We start from the raw sequence: 17,523 nt of genomic DNA on the forward strand, positions 1-17,523 counted from the left end.
TTCTACTACTACTTCATAGTACTGTAGTAATCTGTCAAGAATATTATCAAAGATATCTCCGATCTTCATTTCAATAATTCTTTCCGAATACATCGTAGAATTCATCTAGAAGATTCTTCGAGAATTCCTCCAAAACTTCCTGCAAGTATTTCTACAAGAATTCTTTCGGGAATTCCTCCAAAATTTCTTTTGAAAATCTCACAAGAATCTATTCAGGAGCCATACCTGACCAAGTATGATCTAAGAAATTCTTCAAAGATATTTCCATGAGGAACTCCTGCAAGAATCCTTCTTGGAGTAGTCTAAAAGAATCCTTGGAGAAATTCATTAAGGCTCATCTGAAGGATTCGTTGAAGGACTTCATGACATAATCCTTTGAGGACTTTATAAGGATCCAAAGAGGTATTCCTGAAGGAATTTGAAAAAAAAATAATCCTTGAAGCAATCCTTAAAGGATTCCTTGATAAATTTTGAAAGAAATTCTTGGAGGTGTTCCTGAAGGTATCAAATCAAGTATTCCAAAATCAGTGCTTAGTAGAATTCCGAAGCAATCCATGAAAAAAGTTCTGAAGTTTGTCTTAGATTTTTTGTAGAAGTCTTAGAAGTAACTGCTAGATAAATCGTTATACAATCCCGTGCAAAAGTTTGGGGTCATCCCCTCAAAAACATGGAAATGTTTTTCGGTTATATCTCAGTCATCTTTCCTTTAACCCACTCGTTCTTAGACTCTTTCGAAAGATAAAGAGTTAAATTTGATTCGTAGGTTCTTTTCACAAATTTCATATGAAATTTTTAGTATGAAAAGTATACCTAAACTTACATGTTTTTCCTAAATCTGTACAAAAAATTGTTTTCGTGTAATTCGAAATTGGGTCTACTAAATTTCAAAATAAAGTTGCATTATAACCCTATTTCCATCCTCTTTGAGAGCCATTCATTAGATTTTAGCGGAAAAAATATAACATAATTTAAATTATCGTGTTAGGTTTACAAGTCACCGTGCAAAAGTTTGGGGTCACCTTCCAAATGAAGTCTGAGTCGGATTTTTATTCAAATCGTCATTGTTTTTGGTACAACTCCATTCCTTCTTTAGAGGTCTAGCAGAGGCCCAGTCACGCCAAGCACATTGCAATGCAATAGGTGGGGGTTGCGAGGAGTAGGTACCTACAGCATTCGGTTCCAAATTGGATTGCAGTCAGCCTACTGCGGTTTTGCTTTAGTAGAATTGTTGTCGCAAGCTCATCACACTCTACCTACAGTTGGCAACTGCAACTGGATAACGAAATTGGTTTCCGTGTGGCCCCAAAATAGCGAAATCACTTTCAATTCCTCAGTGCCACTATAACACCACTAGTGCACTCTCCGGACGACGCAGCCGGACCGGAACGGCTCAAGGCCGCCCATACGCTTCCACGTTGGTGACTATGGTAGCAGCGAGAAGCAACCGAAGCAGCAATGAGCAGCCGGTCGCTCGATTCTCGTTAGCAGGAAGGCAACATTTTTTTAATTTAGTTCACCTAAAAATAGTCGCAGTCGGCGGGTACCGACTGACATACAAATAAAAGAAAAAAAAAAAACAAACGGCACCAGAGACACAGAATCAAGGCTTACCTGATAAAACCTCCGGCAGGTGCTGGGGTCGGCAAAGTTTCCATTTCCGAAGCCTTCGGGGCATTTGAATTCTTTTTCTTCCTTGTTTTGTGCTGTTTTCGGGGAGGGAAGAGGAAAAAGAGTTGTGTGAGAATAGGTGTGGGGTAGCGGGGGAGGGTGAATAGTAGCTTTAATTAAAATGTGAAACAACGAGAAAGGTGAGTGAGGTGCATCCCCCTCGAGGGGGATGCACTGCGAGCAATCGACCGAGCGGGTAAATACAATTTGCCACATCCTAGTAAGCCGGGTTTGCGCCTCAATCGGTGCTGTTGGTTGCTGCTGCGATGTCGACCGGAGCCGGTAAATATGCCTCCTTGGGTTCCTCTCTCTCGTGTATGCTGAAGAGCGTCGATTGTCTGACGGCAACACTAATCGCAGGTAACTAGACTAGGAATTGTGTATACTTCTCATAGACGACACCACCGCGCGGCGGGTGCCCTTCACTTTTCCAAATCCAATTCATGTGCAAACCGTAAGAATCTTGTCGCAACAACATTCTTTAGCCGCTCTAGTTGTACTTAACTATGGCGGAGGAATAGGTATAAAATGCGCTTTTCAGGTGTTGAACCACCCAATTTAATATTTATATGATAATCAGCATTTAGCCCAGTGTGAAGAACTAGCTATTTCAGGTAGCTAGACAGAGAACGTCGGAATTGTCCTATGGCCAGAGTTCCTGTAAAAAGGCTGTTTTTCGGTACATAGCGTGTTTTCTATCATAATTCGCAATTAAATTCACTCTCTTACGCCTTCACAATCGAACATGGTTAATAAACAGTTTTGAACCGTTTAGGAATTACCGGATTTGGCTACCGGACATAATCTTCAGAGGAACCTGCTACTGAACACTGGGGTTCACATCCATAATCCATTTTTTGCGGTCTCAAGTATCAGCGGTGTGGTGTCTTGGAATTTTTTTCTGTATATTCAACTCTTTATTTTGGAATTTTCACCTTTGTGATATATCTCATTTTCGAAATCCTAACTTGAAATTCACTTCTATATATATAAAAAGGCAGTAGCATACGTGGGACCGCGCATAATTTGCGAACGGAGAGTCCGATTTGGGCCATCTTAGTTTTGTTATTGTGGGGTGTGAATAATGATTAGTGATATTCCCCTTGCGTGTCCTTCCCCTACACGGAAAATCCAAACTACCTAATATTTGGGTCGATTTTACTCAAAATTGAGTATATCGAATAAACTCGCTACCCAAAATAAGGTTGTTTTTCCTCTCTGGCTCACCGATGTTGTCAAAAACAAACAAAGATGCATCTACTCAAAAGGGGTCCTTGACCCCAATGTCGGTTTACTCAAAATTGAGTTGAATGAGGGGGGTCTTAGGTTGAATTTATCTACTCTTGAGTATATTTTTTAGCTGGGGGTAAAGGCAGTCTACCTAGCGTGAGTTTAATCGATTTACCCAAATTTTGGCTTATTGGGCCGAACTATGGAATTGCGTCAAAAGAACTCAATTTTGGGTAGTTTGGCGGTTCCGTGTTAAGCATCGGTGACAGCAATCATCATGACGAGACAGTGAGTGTGTTGCTGCCTCTTTGAGGAGTGGAGCTTTGGCGGAGCCAGTCGCCTGTATTGCGAGGTCCCGTATCATGCCAAGTGATTCTACTACAGTTTGCTAAGAATGTCGGAAACGAATTAATATAGTGAGTTGCATAATATTCACAGTTATGTTGGTTTTCACCCAAGGAAGGTTTATGAGGCAAAAAACATGGACAAATTGCAAACAAATTGAGAGTTTTTGAAAATCGATTCTTTAAACTTTTTGAACGGGGATTTGGACTTGACTAAAGACTTGAAACGTCAAAAAACGCAGTAGGCAAGACAAAGATTACCGGGGTCAGCTAGTTTTTTTATATAAATGAAAACAAAGTATTGGTGTTTTTTGCAAAGTTGTCGGAACATGTATTGTTGGAAAGTTTGCCGAACAAACTATTGACACATTCTACCGTGACGTTACAACGTTTTGACGCCTTTCCTGTCAGATTTTCCGCTATAACTCGTCAATTCGACCGTAAACCCTCAAATATTTTTACGTATTCGGATTCCTAGTAAAATTTCCAATAAATATGATCTGTTGAACAGTTAGTTTTGAGAAAGTATGTTAAAAATGTGAATGAGTAGCGTGACGTTACAACGTTGTAACGTCACGCTACTAATGCCCATTGGGATTATTGGGAATTGTCGTGTGTTCTACAAAGTTGTTTTTAGTGATGAAATGCACCTTCTTCTGCTTTTTTATTACTAGAACAATGCTCTTAGTGGAGCAAAGCCTGCATCTCAAGAAGATCCAAAGAGAGTTCCTAGTGGAGACCTTGGATAAATTCTTGAAGGAATCACAGGAAAAATATCTAGAGGAAACCAAGTCTGAAATTCTTCCAAAGTCCTGCTGTGATTCCTCAATAACTTGAGATTTATGTAGGAATTCTCGCTGAAATTGGTCCAGGAGTGTTGCTGGGATTTCTCCAGGAATTCTTGGAGGACTCCCACGAGAAATTATTGGTGAAATTCTAGCTGAAAATACTTGAAAAATCACTACAAGAACTCAGGGATATATTCTAGTACGAATATCAGCTGATACTTTAAGAGAAAATCCTAAAGGAATCCTTGAAAAAATGTCTGAAAAATTCATAGGAAAAATCAAAGATTGGAATTGATTTGGAACCCTTGGAAAAGCCTCTGAAGTAATACTTCCGACATTTTTAAAGGAATTCTCTAGAAATTACTCCTAGGATTGCTGAAGGAATATCTTCAAGAATTCCTCTAAGAATTTCCCCTGGAATTCTTCCTGAGAGTTCACCCGAAGTTCCTTCAGGAATTTCTCCTGTGATTCGTGCTGGGATTTCACCAAGAATTTCTTCATAAATTCTAAAAACTACCGCAATAATTCCTCTAGTGCACGGCATCAATATCACAAGGCAGGGTAGTAACCTTTGTAAACATCATTTTTGGATGTAAACATGTGACGTCGTTCTTATCGTTTTACGTTGATCAAATTGGTGAGGAGTACTAGATCATGGTGGAAACGCCTATGAACGATTTCAATTACGTCATCAACAAACTGTCAGATTTCCGGAAGGTATCACCTTCTAAATATTGTACACCGTGCTCTAGTGTTTTCTCCAAGGATACTTTCGGATCCAAGGATTCCTTCCGAAATCCTTCAGGAATGCCTACTGGGATTCCTCTAGAAGTTTTTCTTTTGACACCTCGAGGGATTTCTCCATGGGTTACTGCATAAATTTATCCTGTGGTTACTTCCACTTGGAATTACTTCAGACATTTCTGTACGGATTCATCCAAAAATTCTTCTGGCATTACTTTCTGGATTATTTTAGGAACTACTGCTACTGGGTTTCTCCGGGACAGCCACTGGGATTCCTCTAGACATTTCTTAATTACGGGTTTTATACTCAAACGGAAAGTTTATAGCAGAAGGCGGACCACGAGGCGAATACAACGCGAGACTGGTCGGAAGAAAAGTTCCTTTTTAAGGTTTAGTCACCGTTTCGGAGCTAGGAGAAATACGTGTACTTCGTTCGGTGTCAGATGTACAAGAGAGCCCGACAATCGTGGGATCGTTTACTCAACCCATCGTGCTATAAACATCTGGCAGAGATCAAAAGCACTCTCAATCCAAACATATGATATTATGTTAGTTTATACACATCTTTCTTTTATAGTATTCACTTTGATAACTCTTCAATCGACGGACACATCACTCCTCCTAGATTATTTCTTGGTTTCCCATGCAACATCGGCAGGGAATCCTCCAGGAATTCCTGGTGGATTCTCAGGACCAATAATTGGAGTTATTCCTGATTGAGAAATCTTGGTATGATTTTTCGGAGAAATTCTCTAGATGGAGTTCCTGTAGGAATCTTGGAAGAGTCCTTGAGGAATCATTGCAGGAATTCCTGGAAGAATTACAAGAGGACTCCCAAGGAATCTCAAGAGAAAATATCTCTACAGCTATAACAATATAAGTCCTCTACCACATGTTTTTTTTTTCGCAGTTTTTGTTCTAATAAGATCCTTCAGAAATTCTTGAGATAATTTCCAGCAGGAATTGCTTCAGAAATCCTGGCAAAACTTCTTGGAGGGTGCCCACCACAAATATCTGGAGAAATCTCAGCACCATTCCAGAAGCCAGAAAATTCTCAAAGGAATCTGAAGAGGATTTCCAGTAAGAATACAAAGAAGATTTCCTTGAAGAAACGCTAGAGGAATTCGGAAGGAATCCCTGGAAAAGCCCTGGGTGAATTTCTGGAGTAATACACAGAGAAGTTACAGCAGGGATTGCTGAACGACTCCCATCAAGAATGTCTACAGATCATCCCAGAGAAATTATAGGATTAATTCCAAGAGGAATTCCTGGAGGAATCCTTTGTGAAATCTATGGATGAATCCCATGTGGAACTCAGCTGGCGGCTACACAGCAGACGTTCTTAGGAACATTCCATGAGAAATGTGTAGTGATATTTTGAAAAATCTCTGGAAGCAATTTCTGCAGGAATCCCAGTGTGGTCATTTCTAGAAGATTTCCTAGAAAAAAATCCGAAAAAAAACTCTTGGAGAAACTTGCGGAAAAAGGCCAAAAATGCCAGGAATAAATTCAAGCAGAGAACCAGAGGCTTCTCCAAGGATTCCTATAGAAATTCATCATGTGTTTTCTCCAGAGATTTCTCTGGCCTTGTCTATGGTCTATATAAATTTTCAAAATGTTGCATAAACAAAAGCCTATGAGGGGGATCGGGTGAGTTCTGAAGGATCTATAATGAGCTTGATATTGAGTCAATGTAGTTTGATGTGGCACCAATTACTTGATCTGGAGAAACATAAAACCAAATTACGAGTTTGGTACTTCCAAAGGAATCCTAGCAGGAATTACTGGAGAAACCTCTAAAACAGAAATTATGAGAAAAATCTTTGAAATAAATCTGCAAAACGAAGGCATGTCTTGAGGATTTTTTGGAGAAGTTTCTAAGGAAGAAATTTGGAAGAATTCTTGGGACTTTTTAATTCAACCTTTGACAAATATTCGGATAGCTTTCAGGAGGATTCTTCGGAAGAATACCCCAATGTAATTTTATAAGAAATCTTTGAAAAGAAAACTGGCAGAACCCTTGGAGCAACGTCTGAAAATGTTGGACAAATCATCGGAAAAACTAAGGTCGAATTAACTAGAAATATCATGCTGTCAGCTTAGAACTAACATCTGGATGAAACCTTGGATAAATTTCTTGAGAAATTCTTGAAGAAATTCACAAACAAACTTCATAATATATCTTTTTATCATTTTGCAAGAATTCTCCGGCAACAAGTTCTGGGCATTTCATAGCAAGCTTAGAGAAATTCCTGAGGATTTCCTTTTAAGAATTTCAGGAGGAATGTAAACATGAATTTCAGGTAGTACCTTTGGATAATTCTCGTCAGAGTTGCGATAGAAATTTTCAGAAAAATATTTGAAGGGATGTCTAGACTTGTTTTCGGAGATATTTCTAATAGCTTTTTCGATAAAAATATTAGCAGGCGTATTTGGGCAAATTTATGGATGAAATCTGCGGAATATTTTGGGTGAAACTCCGTAAGTATTGTTAAGTACCCAAAACATTCTCAATTTTATTGATATCCTTCTGTAATTCCTCTGTTCTTATGTAAGTTCATTATTCCTCCAAAAACTGCTTTGGCAATTCCTTTAGGGAATCTTTTGTCATATTCTTTGGAAGTTGTTTGGCAATTTCTAAAAAGACTTATATGCAAATTGCTTCAATAATTCCAATAAACTTATTAATTCCTACCGCTTTTTCGATAATCTTTCAGTATTTTGAGAATTTTTTGGCAATTGAACTAGAAATACTATGCACCATTAATTTGGAAATATGCTAGGCAATAAAGTTGGGAATTCTTCCACAATTCTTTCGCAATATTATTTGCCAATTCTTACGAGAGTTTCTTTTTTTCTTCTGAAAACTTCTCATACAAATACTTTGAGAACTTTCCAATTGGAATTTCTGAAGCAATTTATAACAAATTTATTTCAGAAATAATCACAAAGGAGATGGGATTTCCAATAGAGTAGTCGAAGAAATCTGTACATTGAAATGACATACCGTTGCAGAGACGAATGTTCCTCCAGGCTCTTCAAACAAAAAAAAATAATAAAAATGACCATATCAATTTCCAAAGGGGATCTGTCACAGAGTAAATCCGAAGTAACCTGAGAAATTCCCAAAAAAAAATCCCAAGAGAATTTTCATAGAAGTTGCCGAAGAAATATTCAAAGGTATTGCTGAAGGAATACCCATGAGAGTTGCCCAAGCAATTCCTAAAGGAAGATTGGCGAGAGATTTCAATGGATTTGTTGAAAAAATTTTGATAGAAATTTCCTCAAACAATCACAAAGAAATTTCGTAAGGAAGTAAAAAAAAACTAAAGAATTTCCGGAAAGGATTCTTAAAAATTTTTTTTTAGTTTTTATTTACGTGTATGTAAACTAGGGTGGCTCAAGCTTGTATGGCAAAACCACATGTCAAAAAGCTCGATGGGCCCCCTTCTCATTCCGTTCTATATGACGCCACGATGCTCTGGTCAAATTTTCAGCTAAATCCGTTAACATTAGAGCGGTGCTAAACTCGTTTGAAGTTTGTATGGGAGTTTATATGGGAAAACATCGTTTTTTGCAATTTTCTTCTGAGGGGCTCGAATTTTCCTTGAAACACGTAATCGATCCTATAGAAATATAGACTGGGATATGCCAAAAAACTTTGCCGAAGACCGCAATGTAATCAGACACTTGCGAAAAAAGATATAGTCTAGACAGTACGCACCCATTCAATGAGATTTTATTGCTATTGTTATTCCTTTACATGTTAAATGTTAAGCACCACCAGATGGTCTGCATGTAATATCTTTTTTTACAAGCTTCGGATGACTTTGTGGTCTTCGACAAAGTTTTTTGGCACATATAAGGCTATAGTTCTATATAATCGGTAATGTGTTTTAAGTAAAAATAGTGCCCCTCATGAGAAAAATGCTAAAAACGATGTTTCCCCATATAAACTCCCATACAAACTTCAAATGAGTTTAGCACCGCCCTAATGTTAACGGATTTAGCTGAAAATTTGACCAGAGCATCGTGGCATCATATAGAACGAAATAAGAAGGGGGCCCATCGAACTTTTTGACATGTGGTATTTTGAGCCACGCTAATGTAAACGTTTGCTAATTCTACACTCCCCGCACAATTGCTTGAGGAATTGAAAAGTATTCCCGAGGGGGTTTTCAAAGAAAACACCAAAGAAATTCCTAGAAGAATTGCTGAAGTACCCCTCAAAGGTGTAATTGAAGGCACTTCCTTTTGTTTTAAGACACGGGCATCGTCTACAGCCAGAGGCTGTACAGACTGAATGAAACTCAACACTAGTTGCCACGAGATCTCAGAGACATTTGAAGAGGCTCCCAAGGGGTTTCAAGGAGTGGATGGGGGGAGGGGGGGTAACCAGGAGATCTCAGAGGTATTTTAGGCGACTTCAGCAGGTTTAGAGGGGTACCTGGAGGCCTCAGGAGTATTTCAGGGGTTGTCAAAAGCTTTCCAGGGGGTTCGATGGGGTTTCAAGGGCGTGTCTGGTAGCTTAAGGGACGCTTTAAGTGTTCTCAGTTAGTTCCAGGCGAGTTCCAGAGGGTCTCAGGGCGTGTTTCATGGAGTTTCATGGGATACCGAAGATTTCAGGGGTGTTTCAAAGAGGTCCCATGAGGTTTCAGAAGGGTACCAGTAGATCTCAGAGGGGTTTCAAGATGATTCCATCAGGGAGTTCCAGGTGTACGAGAAGATGTCAGGGGCGTTTTGGGTGGAATTTTCAAGGGATACCATGAGTTCTCAGGATTAGAGGCGATTCAGAGGGTTTTCTGGGCGTTTCAGTGAGGTTCAGGGGATACCAGGAGTTCACTAAGGCGTTTTAGGGGTGACTCAAGGGTTCTCAGGGACATATCAGGAGATTACAAAGGCGTTTTAAAGGGGGGCACAAGGGGTTTTAGGGACATGTCAGGAGATTTCAGGAACGTTTCAAGAGGGTCCCAGGGGGTGTCAGGATCTACCCCCTGAAACGCCTCTGAAACCTTCTGGAATTTTCTGGAATCTCTCTGAGACTTTTCGAAGCGTCCCGAAGGCCTCCTGGAACTCCCCCTGTGACTTTCTAAAACGCCCCTGTTACCCCCTGACACGCTCCTGAGACTCTTTGAATTACCCGTGAGGCTCCTTGCAGCCCCCTGAGACGTGCAGAAACGCCCCTGAAACTTCAAGAGTCTTGGAGACTCTGAGATGACTCTGAGACCACTCCCAAGTAACATTCTGATGGCTAATTATTCTAGTAGTAGTTTTGAGAACTGTCATTATACCTAATACCTTTTGTATTGGTTTTCTGATGGTTAAGAACTTCTTCTAGTCTATTTGACTAAAAAATGTTACTTGGAATTAAATGTTTCTGAGATCTCCTGGTACCCTATGAAACGTCCATAAGATCCCTCTGAAACGTCCCTCAGATCCTCTGAAACTTCCCTGGAACTCCCCTGATAAGCGTTTCTGACGCCACCTAAAATCTCCCTGAGAAGTCCTGAATCCCCATCAGATTCCCTTGAATGCCTCTGAAACCCGTTGGGGCTGCCAGACACGCATTTGAAATTTCCTGGTAGCCCCTCTGAAATACCTTGCGATCCTTTTCATCTAGTCCTGAGATCTCCTGGTACCCCCTGAAACCTCTGGGGAACCCCTAAAACCTCCGTTTGCTCTCCCCTATAAACGTCCTCTGGCTGCCGATGCCATAAGCTACCGTCATTACCGCGTAACCAACTGAAGTGCCAACGAAACCTGACGAGACGCCTTTGAAAGGCTCCTGAAATCCCTTGAAACATCCACCTGCAACGCCCCTGAAGCTCCTTGAAACCCTATTCTTCTGGACTCTCTTGGAAGTGCCTGGAAACGTCCTTGTCTCTAACTCAAATACCTAGGAGCAAGACCTGTTTTCGCGTACTAAATTTCCTCAATCATGCCCGAACTAAATTTATGCACAAAATTTCTTCTTTTCATTAATGTTTGCCTTTTTCAAAGGCTATATGTTCACTTAAAAAAAGAATTTCCGATAAAAGGCTCGGGGGTCAAGTCACATATACCGATCTACTCAGTTTGACGAATTGACATGTTGTATGTATGTGTGTATGTATGTATGTATGTCTGTGCGCAGAAAAAGTTCAGTCACTCTAATGGCACTTCCAATTGGACGATTTTTCGGATTCTAGCACGAATCGAACCGGAATTTTACCTCATTGTTCGCTATTGAAATCGGTCCTCATAGGTCAGGGCGTTCCGGAGTTATGGTCATTTTAGTGATCTGGACTAGCACGGTCCGCCCATATAAAACTGAACCAATCCCTATATGCGACACATCAAACTGCGCCGGTTTTGGTAAACTTTAGCATGGATGACGAATTTTGAGCCGAAATGAACTCTCCAGAAATTTCACAATGTTGGCCAAAAATTCAAAATAGTGGATCAAAATTCAAGATGGCAGCTGTTTAATGGAGTTTTGGGCTATTAAACCATGCAATATTGGTATATTTTGTATGTAGTTCTGATATCTGAAGTCCAAAAATGGCGACCTCAACATCTAAGATGGTCATCCAACATTCAAGATGGCGGCTATTTAAATGAGGTGATTCTTTCAAAAAATAAAGAACAGTGGTTGTCGCGATGAATGGATGAATGATGAGTTCAAAGCGGAAATACAAATTTCCTGTATAATTTTAAATTTTGTGAAGATTTTATAGTCTTGGGATTGAGAATCTTCAGATATTTCTATGTTATATTTTTGCTTCAATCCAACATCATATTTACATTAGCTTTTGAATAAATGGCGTTTTTTTGAAGTATTTGTCCGTGTTTTGAGTAGTTTTAAAATAAAAAGATTGAATAATTGTTCCTCGAATTCTGTTCCCGGCACACTCTACGTGACACTATGGTACATAGGATGGTCAACAATTATGATTTGACCGTAGGTGTTTATTCGAAAAGTTGGTCATATGCTTCGTAATACTTATCAAATCTTTCTTTGTCGTTGTGAAACACGTTATTCTGTATGCAGACAATCCACGTACACATTTGCTTGTATCCACCCTAGACAAAGACAACTTGTTGTTTAAATTTTATCAAAAAGAACAAAACAAATGATTTATGAATAGCTTTTGCTGCATTCTGCAGCTGAGAAATTCAACTTTGAAGTACCACAGAGCTTTTGTGGGGTGTGTATTGAAGGTTGGTTGAACAAGTGAATCTGGCGAAGTGAAAATTGAACGGCGAAGAAGAACAATTCGGCTAGTTACTTCATTGATGTGGTTGACTTCGTCATACGCAAGGCTATATTGATATTAATAGTCTACATAGTTTTGCTTCCATCTAATGAGTTATTGGCAAAAGTAAGATGGAAAATCTATAATTATACACTTTTCCCGTCTGATATGACGGGAATGAGCGCATATGAAGTGAAGTAGATTTCTATCCTACTAAAATGGCTTGAGGTGTTTTAAGGTTCTTGAGGCGCATTTCACCTCGACATCTCTCTCATAGACCCTAGTCAATCCTCAACGGTCTGGAAAAAGTGAACGTTTCAAGCTCGAGAAGTAGGCTTGGAAGCGGCTAATTTACTCCACGCTATTGTAGCAGATACTCGCTCCGATCCGGACGAGTAATTTTCGCCACCTTTTCGGCCTGATTTGGATGTCTCTTGGATTGATGTGAGAAACCAGTTTAGTACAGTCTGTTGGAAGCCGAAACTTACGAAAAGAAACAGAAAAAAACTATGTCAAGATTAAAGATGCGAGGCGGAAAAATGGAAAGATGCTTTATGCGGCCGGTGGCGTGCGCGTTTGTTTCATCGACACAAGATGTGGTTGACGGCGCGCGGCGGTGTCACACAGACAGGAATAAATTATGGAAATGGGACTTCTTGGCTTGGCTTGGCCCGAAAGTGGTCCATAAAATTTACATAACCTGATGTGGCCGCGGCGGTCAAACTTACTGGATTTCACCAGAGAGAGGAGGCGATGAACGTTGTCAGGGGCAACCCTGTGATGGCTAGAGGGTGGTGATGCAATGAGCGGTGGTGGCGCTTACTTCGATGATGATGCTGGCTGACTGCTGTTGGATCCATCAGTGGGCAGGTTTTGTTTTTCGGTTTCCAGAGAAACACTGTCACTTTCAATGCCAAGTGGGCGATGATATTATGCAATCCGGGTGCTGCTTGCAGGAGTGAATGTCGTCGAGCTTGAGATGTTTCGGGGTGAAAAATTAGCACTCTGGCGATTGAGATGCTTATGCAAAGTATGGCCTACTTCGATAGGGAATTATTTTTGAATTTAGAGTAGATGGACCTTGAGATGGACACAAGGAAAGACAGGCAGAATTTTCAGCTTTCAAGAAGTGTTTAACTTATTACTTTTGCTCTTTTGGTAAAGTACACTGAAAATTCTAAAAGAAATAATGAGTTGTTCAAGCTGAACCTAGTAATCAGGAATCGAAATGAGTAACTTTTTACAAGATTTATTCTTCTGCATATTGTTCTACTTATTTACAGAGAAAAAACCCATCAATCATGGAAGCACTTCTTAAATCGATCGCCATTCAACATTCCTAGATTTGTACTTATCTCTTAATTAGAAATGATTTGTTGCCCACAGCTCACACAACGGGAAGACATTCCACTGCAAAGTATGTTGTAGTATGTTGTTTACCTTCTCCAGAAGAGTCCACTTGTATACCTTTGCACTATTGCAAACAATCTTGCGTATCGTTCCCGGGCTATTCCTTGCGGTGTGCTCACCATACTCATAAGAGCATGGCCTGCTGCTATGCCATCCGCCCGCCCGATGTTGTTGTTATTTATTTTCCCATAATGTGCTTTTTCCTCGCAGCTAGCAGCAGCGCCTGCTTTTCGGTGGTGTGTTGCAGCCAACCGAGAGTCATGGCGACGACGGACACTTTCCCGGCCCCGAGCGAACGGACGAACCCAAGTGCTTTGCTGTTATTTCTGTTTCCTCCTGTTGTATGGCATCCATCACGGTGAACACAGTTTATCTTTCGTGTCCGACCCCGCCGCCTTCAGGGATGGCCCCTTGCACATTCTCCCACAGCGCCTCCCAGTTCAAATGCGTATGTGTACATTATTGTGGGTGTTCATGACATAACATTGAGTGTGGAGGTACGTACCTATTCGGAGAGGGTGGGGTGAAATGCCCCTTTGTCATGATAGAAAAGCTGTCAAAATCATCAACCATCCACCAATGAAAGAATCAGAAAGAATTCCATTATATCCGTTGAAAATAGGGAATCTCTAGCCAAGAACTTTTGCCAAAACAGCTAGTTATCAGTAATTTTCAATTGCCCAAGAATCTTCTAGAATTTATCCTAGTTTTCTACATAAAGTGACTAAAACATCCAGCTATACAAACTTACGTAAGATATCTAGGGCTTTGGCAATTTTAATTTTTCAGAATTTTTGTCGTTATTGTTTTTTTTTTGAATTTCTTTATCTATGCTATTCGGTATTCCTTCGGCAATTCTTTTATGAATCCCTTCTTTAATTTGAGATTTCTTCAGACTATTTTCTCGAGATTTCACCAGTAGTTCTTTAAGGGATTCTTGCAGCAGTTTCTTTCGGAATACTTCCAATGAATTCCAATGAAACCTGCTTAGAAAATATAATTGAAAATTGATTCAGCAGTTCCTTTGAAAGTTTCTCAGGCGAATCTTTTGGAGACATCTTCGATAATTACTTTTGGTAACTTCTTCAGTAATTTATTTTGAAATTTCTCCATCAAATTTTAGATTTCCTTCGGGGCTTTCTCTAAAAGAACTTCGGCAAAACTAACAGAATCCTTTCAGGCATCTCTTCCGAAATTGATTCGGCCGAATTTCTTTGGCAATTCCTTTTGTAATTGTTTTCAAAATTCCTTCCGAATTTTTTTTAACGATTTCTCCAACAATTACTTCAAGGATTTCACTGACATGGTCATGGACATGGTCTTTGAAAAATTTTTCGATTATTTTTTAAGAAACTCCTCAATTCTTTTGGCGTTCTGAACTTTTTTCGGCAAATCTTTTAAGAATTCATAAAATTTTTTTTTTGAATACTTGCAGAGATTTTTATGGAAATTTCTTCGGCAACGTCTTTGCCAATTTATTGTGGGACTTAGCCAATTTGTTTTAAAAGCTTTTATTATTTCTTAAGGATCCCTTCGGCAATAGTTCTTTTGACAACTCCTTTGGAAACCTATTATGTAATCAAGCTTGCTATTTGGTGAAAACATTCGCGAAATGATGCGATTCGCTTTCGACAACGCATACGTTTTCACCTTTCCTCACTTTATCAAACCAGCCTCCCGTACGAATAGCATACGAACAGACTCGACGCCGATCAGCATTGTTGGCTTCTCCTTTTCGCCGTTGAGCTGTTACGTTTCAGCCAAGCCAGTCTTTTCATCACTTTCGATGCTTTTCGATCAGCTTATCGCGAAGCATCGTAGGCTGGAAACGTCATTGGTGTGGTGTCGGTACATGCAAATGTTGCTTCTGTGTGCGTGTCGAGCGTTCGTGCTGGAGCTTCTGAAACCAACCCATTCGATTTTGTTCGGCTATTCGGGTGAGCATGTGGCGGCACTGACAGATGTGTGCAAAATCGTTTGTGAGTTACACCATGTTTGTTTTGCCACCTCTTTGCCTCTGGCCATCGCTGAGCAGTGTACAGTTCAATCGCAAGGGATAAAAATACAACTGAAAAGTTGATTGAGCATTCGTGAGGTGATAATTTGCATCATTGTATGTAATTTTGATGGGAATTTATCCGGCAATTCCATTGGAAAGTTTTTTTTATGAGGTAGTTTTTTGAGAATTTTTTAGGGTTTCCCTTCGAGATGTCCTTCGCAAAATGATACGGCAATTCCATTTTAAAATTTCTTTGGCTATTGTTTTAGAAATCGCAATTCTGTTGTAAGTTCTTTGAGTAAGCTCAATGGAGAGTTTATTAGTTTCCAAAGGAATTTCCAAAGCAATGGCCGAAGAAATTCACAAAGAAATAGCTGGAAGAAATACCAAAGAATAATACGAAGAAATTGTGAAATGAATTTCTTAAATATTTCTCGAAGAAATTATCAAATTCTTTTAAACATAAAAATGCCGGCAAAATTTTCAAACACATTTTTGAGGCAATTTTCAGAATATGAATGAGAGGCATCAAATTAAAATTGCCGAAAAAATTTGCTTGCTGAAGGAATTTTAGAGGAAAAAGTTAAAAAATATTAAAATTTCTGTACAATTTTCCAATAAAAATGGCTGATTAAATTCCAATGGAATTACCGTAGAAATTCTGTAAAAAGAAACATGCTGAAGGAATCGTCAAAGAAATTGCCAACCCAAGTAACCACGGTGCTGAAGGCTTATTGATTATTGCAGGTGTATTTAGAGCAATCATTACTTTACATGAACACTTAAGGTTGATATATAGTGGGCAATTATACGACTGAACCTAGATTATACCAGTATTATCTTAATTTGTCCACTTTAAGTCAGCTTTAACTTTTCATTTAAAGTTATGATTGCTATAAATACACCGTATATTTGCATGCAATAAGGCTTCAACACCGTGATTGGAAATCAATATCAAAAGGAATTAACACAGAAATTCCAAGAAAAAAATTACGAAGGAAAAAAATATTTCCTAAAATATATCCGAAGAATTTCCAAAAGGAACTATTCTCAAAAGAATAATTTGAGAAATTCACAAAGCAATCATCAAGAAACTTTGACCGAATTAACTGCCAAACATATTTGAAATTATATTGAAGTAAACGCTGTAGGAATTCCCAAAGGAATGTCCAAACAAAATTACAATGGTTGAACAAATTGCCTACCCTATTTCTGAAGAAATGCTGAGTTCAAATCGAAAAACAAAATTATGATTTTAATATAGTGTCACGAGATCTAAACAAAATAATCAGCTAGGACAAAATTTTCCCCACATTGGTGCTTATTTTACAGAATATAAGAGTTTTTTTTTCTATCTGTATTAACGAGATTTTTAGCCCTAGGCTAGTTCATCTCAGGAATATAAGTGTGTTGAGTGTTCTTACCAATCTAAAAAGCCAAAACGTAACAAAGATAATGAAGTAATTTCGAGTTAAGCTCAAGTTTTAATCGAAGGCGCCATTAATAAATATTAGAATTACCATGTGAAGTTTTCAACTTTAGGTGACTATCAAGGAAACATTCCACGGGGTGTCAAATATATTCTGGGGGTGCCAGGCACCCCTGGAACCTCCTCTAGCTACGTCAAATATATCTACTCGATATTCCTACCAGAGTTGTTTTTTTCATAGTGAACGCTCGAGTTCCACAAAGTCTCCTATGTGAATTCTTGAATAAATTTTGCTATATATCTATATATATAAAAATGAGATTGAGATTCCTTTGAGGCAACAAAACTCAAGAATAGCTGAACCAATCGGAATGACTGTTGCAGGGTATGATTCGTATTCATGGTGGCTGTGTTTATAAGTAAAAAAGTTACGAAAATCTATGTCAGAATCCAGCAAGGACTGTCTAAGACATCCACCAAAACTTTGAATGGATAATGCTATGGTACGTTGAAGCAATCCACCAGATACATCACTAAGAATAAATGTAGATTCTCATAAAAAAATCACCCAGGGCTTTTCAGAAATTATTCAAACCTGTGGAGAAATTTCTACTGAAATCCACCAAAGATCTCACTATGACTCCACCGTCAATTACAAATAAAATCCACCATGAAT

The 17,523-nt window shown here is 39.1% G+C and overlaps 1 protein-coding gene across 1 annotated transcript in view; it reads right to left on the reverse strand.

Annotated features, from left to right (window-relative positions):
• Nucleotides 1-17,523, reverse strand: part of LOC109431083 (chitin deacetylase 1) — a 104,827-nt gene that overhangs the window by 60,450 nt on the left and 26,854 nt on the right. The window contains exon 2 of the mRNA XM_029862422.2: nt 1,612-1,703. Within this exon, the coding sequence (XP_029718282.1) occupies nt 1,612-1,703 (92 nt within the window). The remainder of the gene's footprint in view (nt 1-1,611; nt 1,704-17,523) is intronic.

This window comes from Aedes albopictus, chromosome 1 (genome assembly GCF_035046485.1).
Source record: "Aedes albopictus strain Foshan chromosome 1, AalbF5, whole genome shotgun sequence".
In the NCBI taxonomy this organism is placed as follows: Eukaryota; Metazoa; Arthropoda; class Insecta; order Diptera; family Culicidae; genus Aedes; species Aedes albopictus.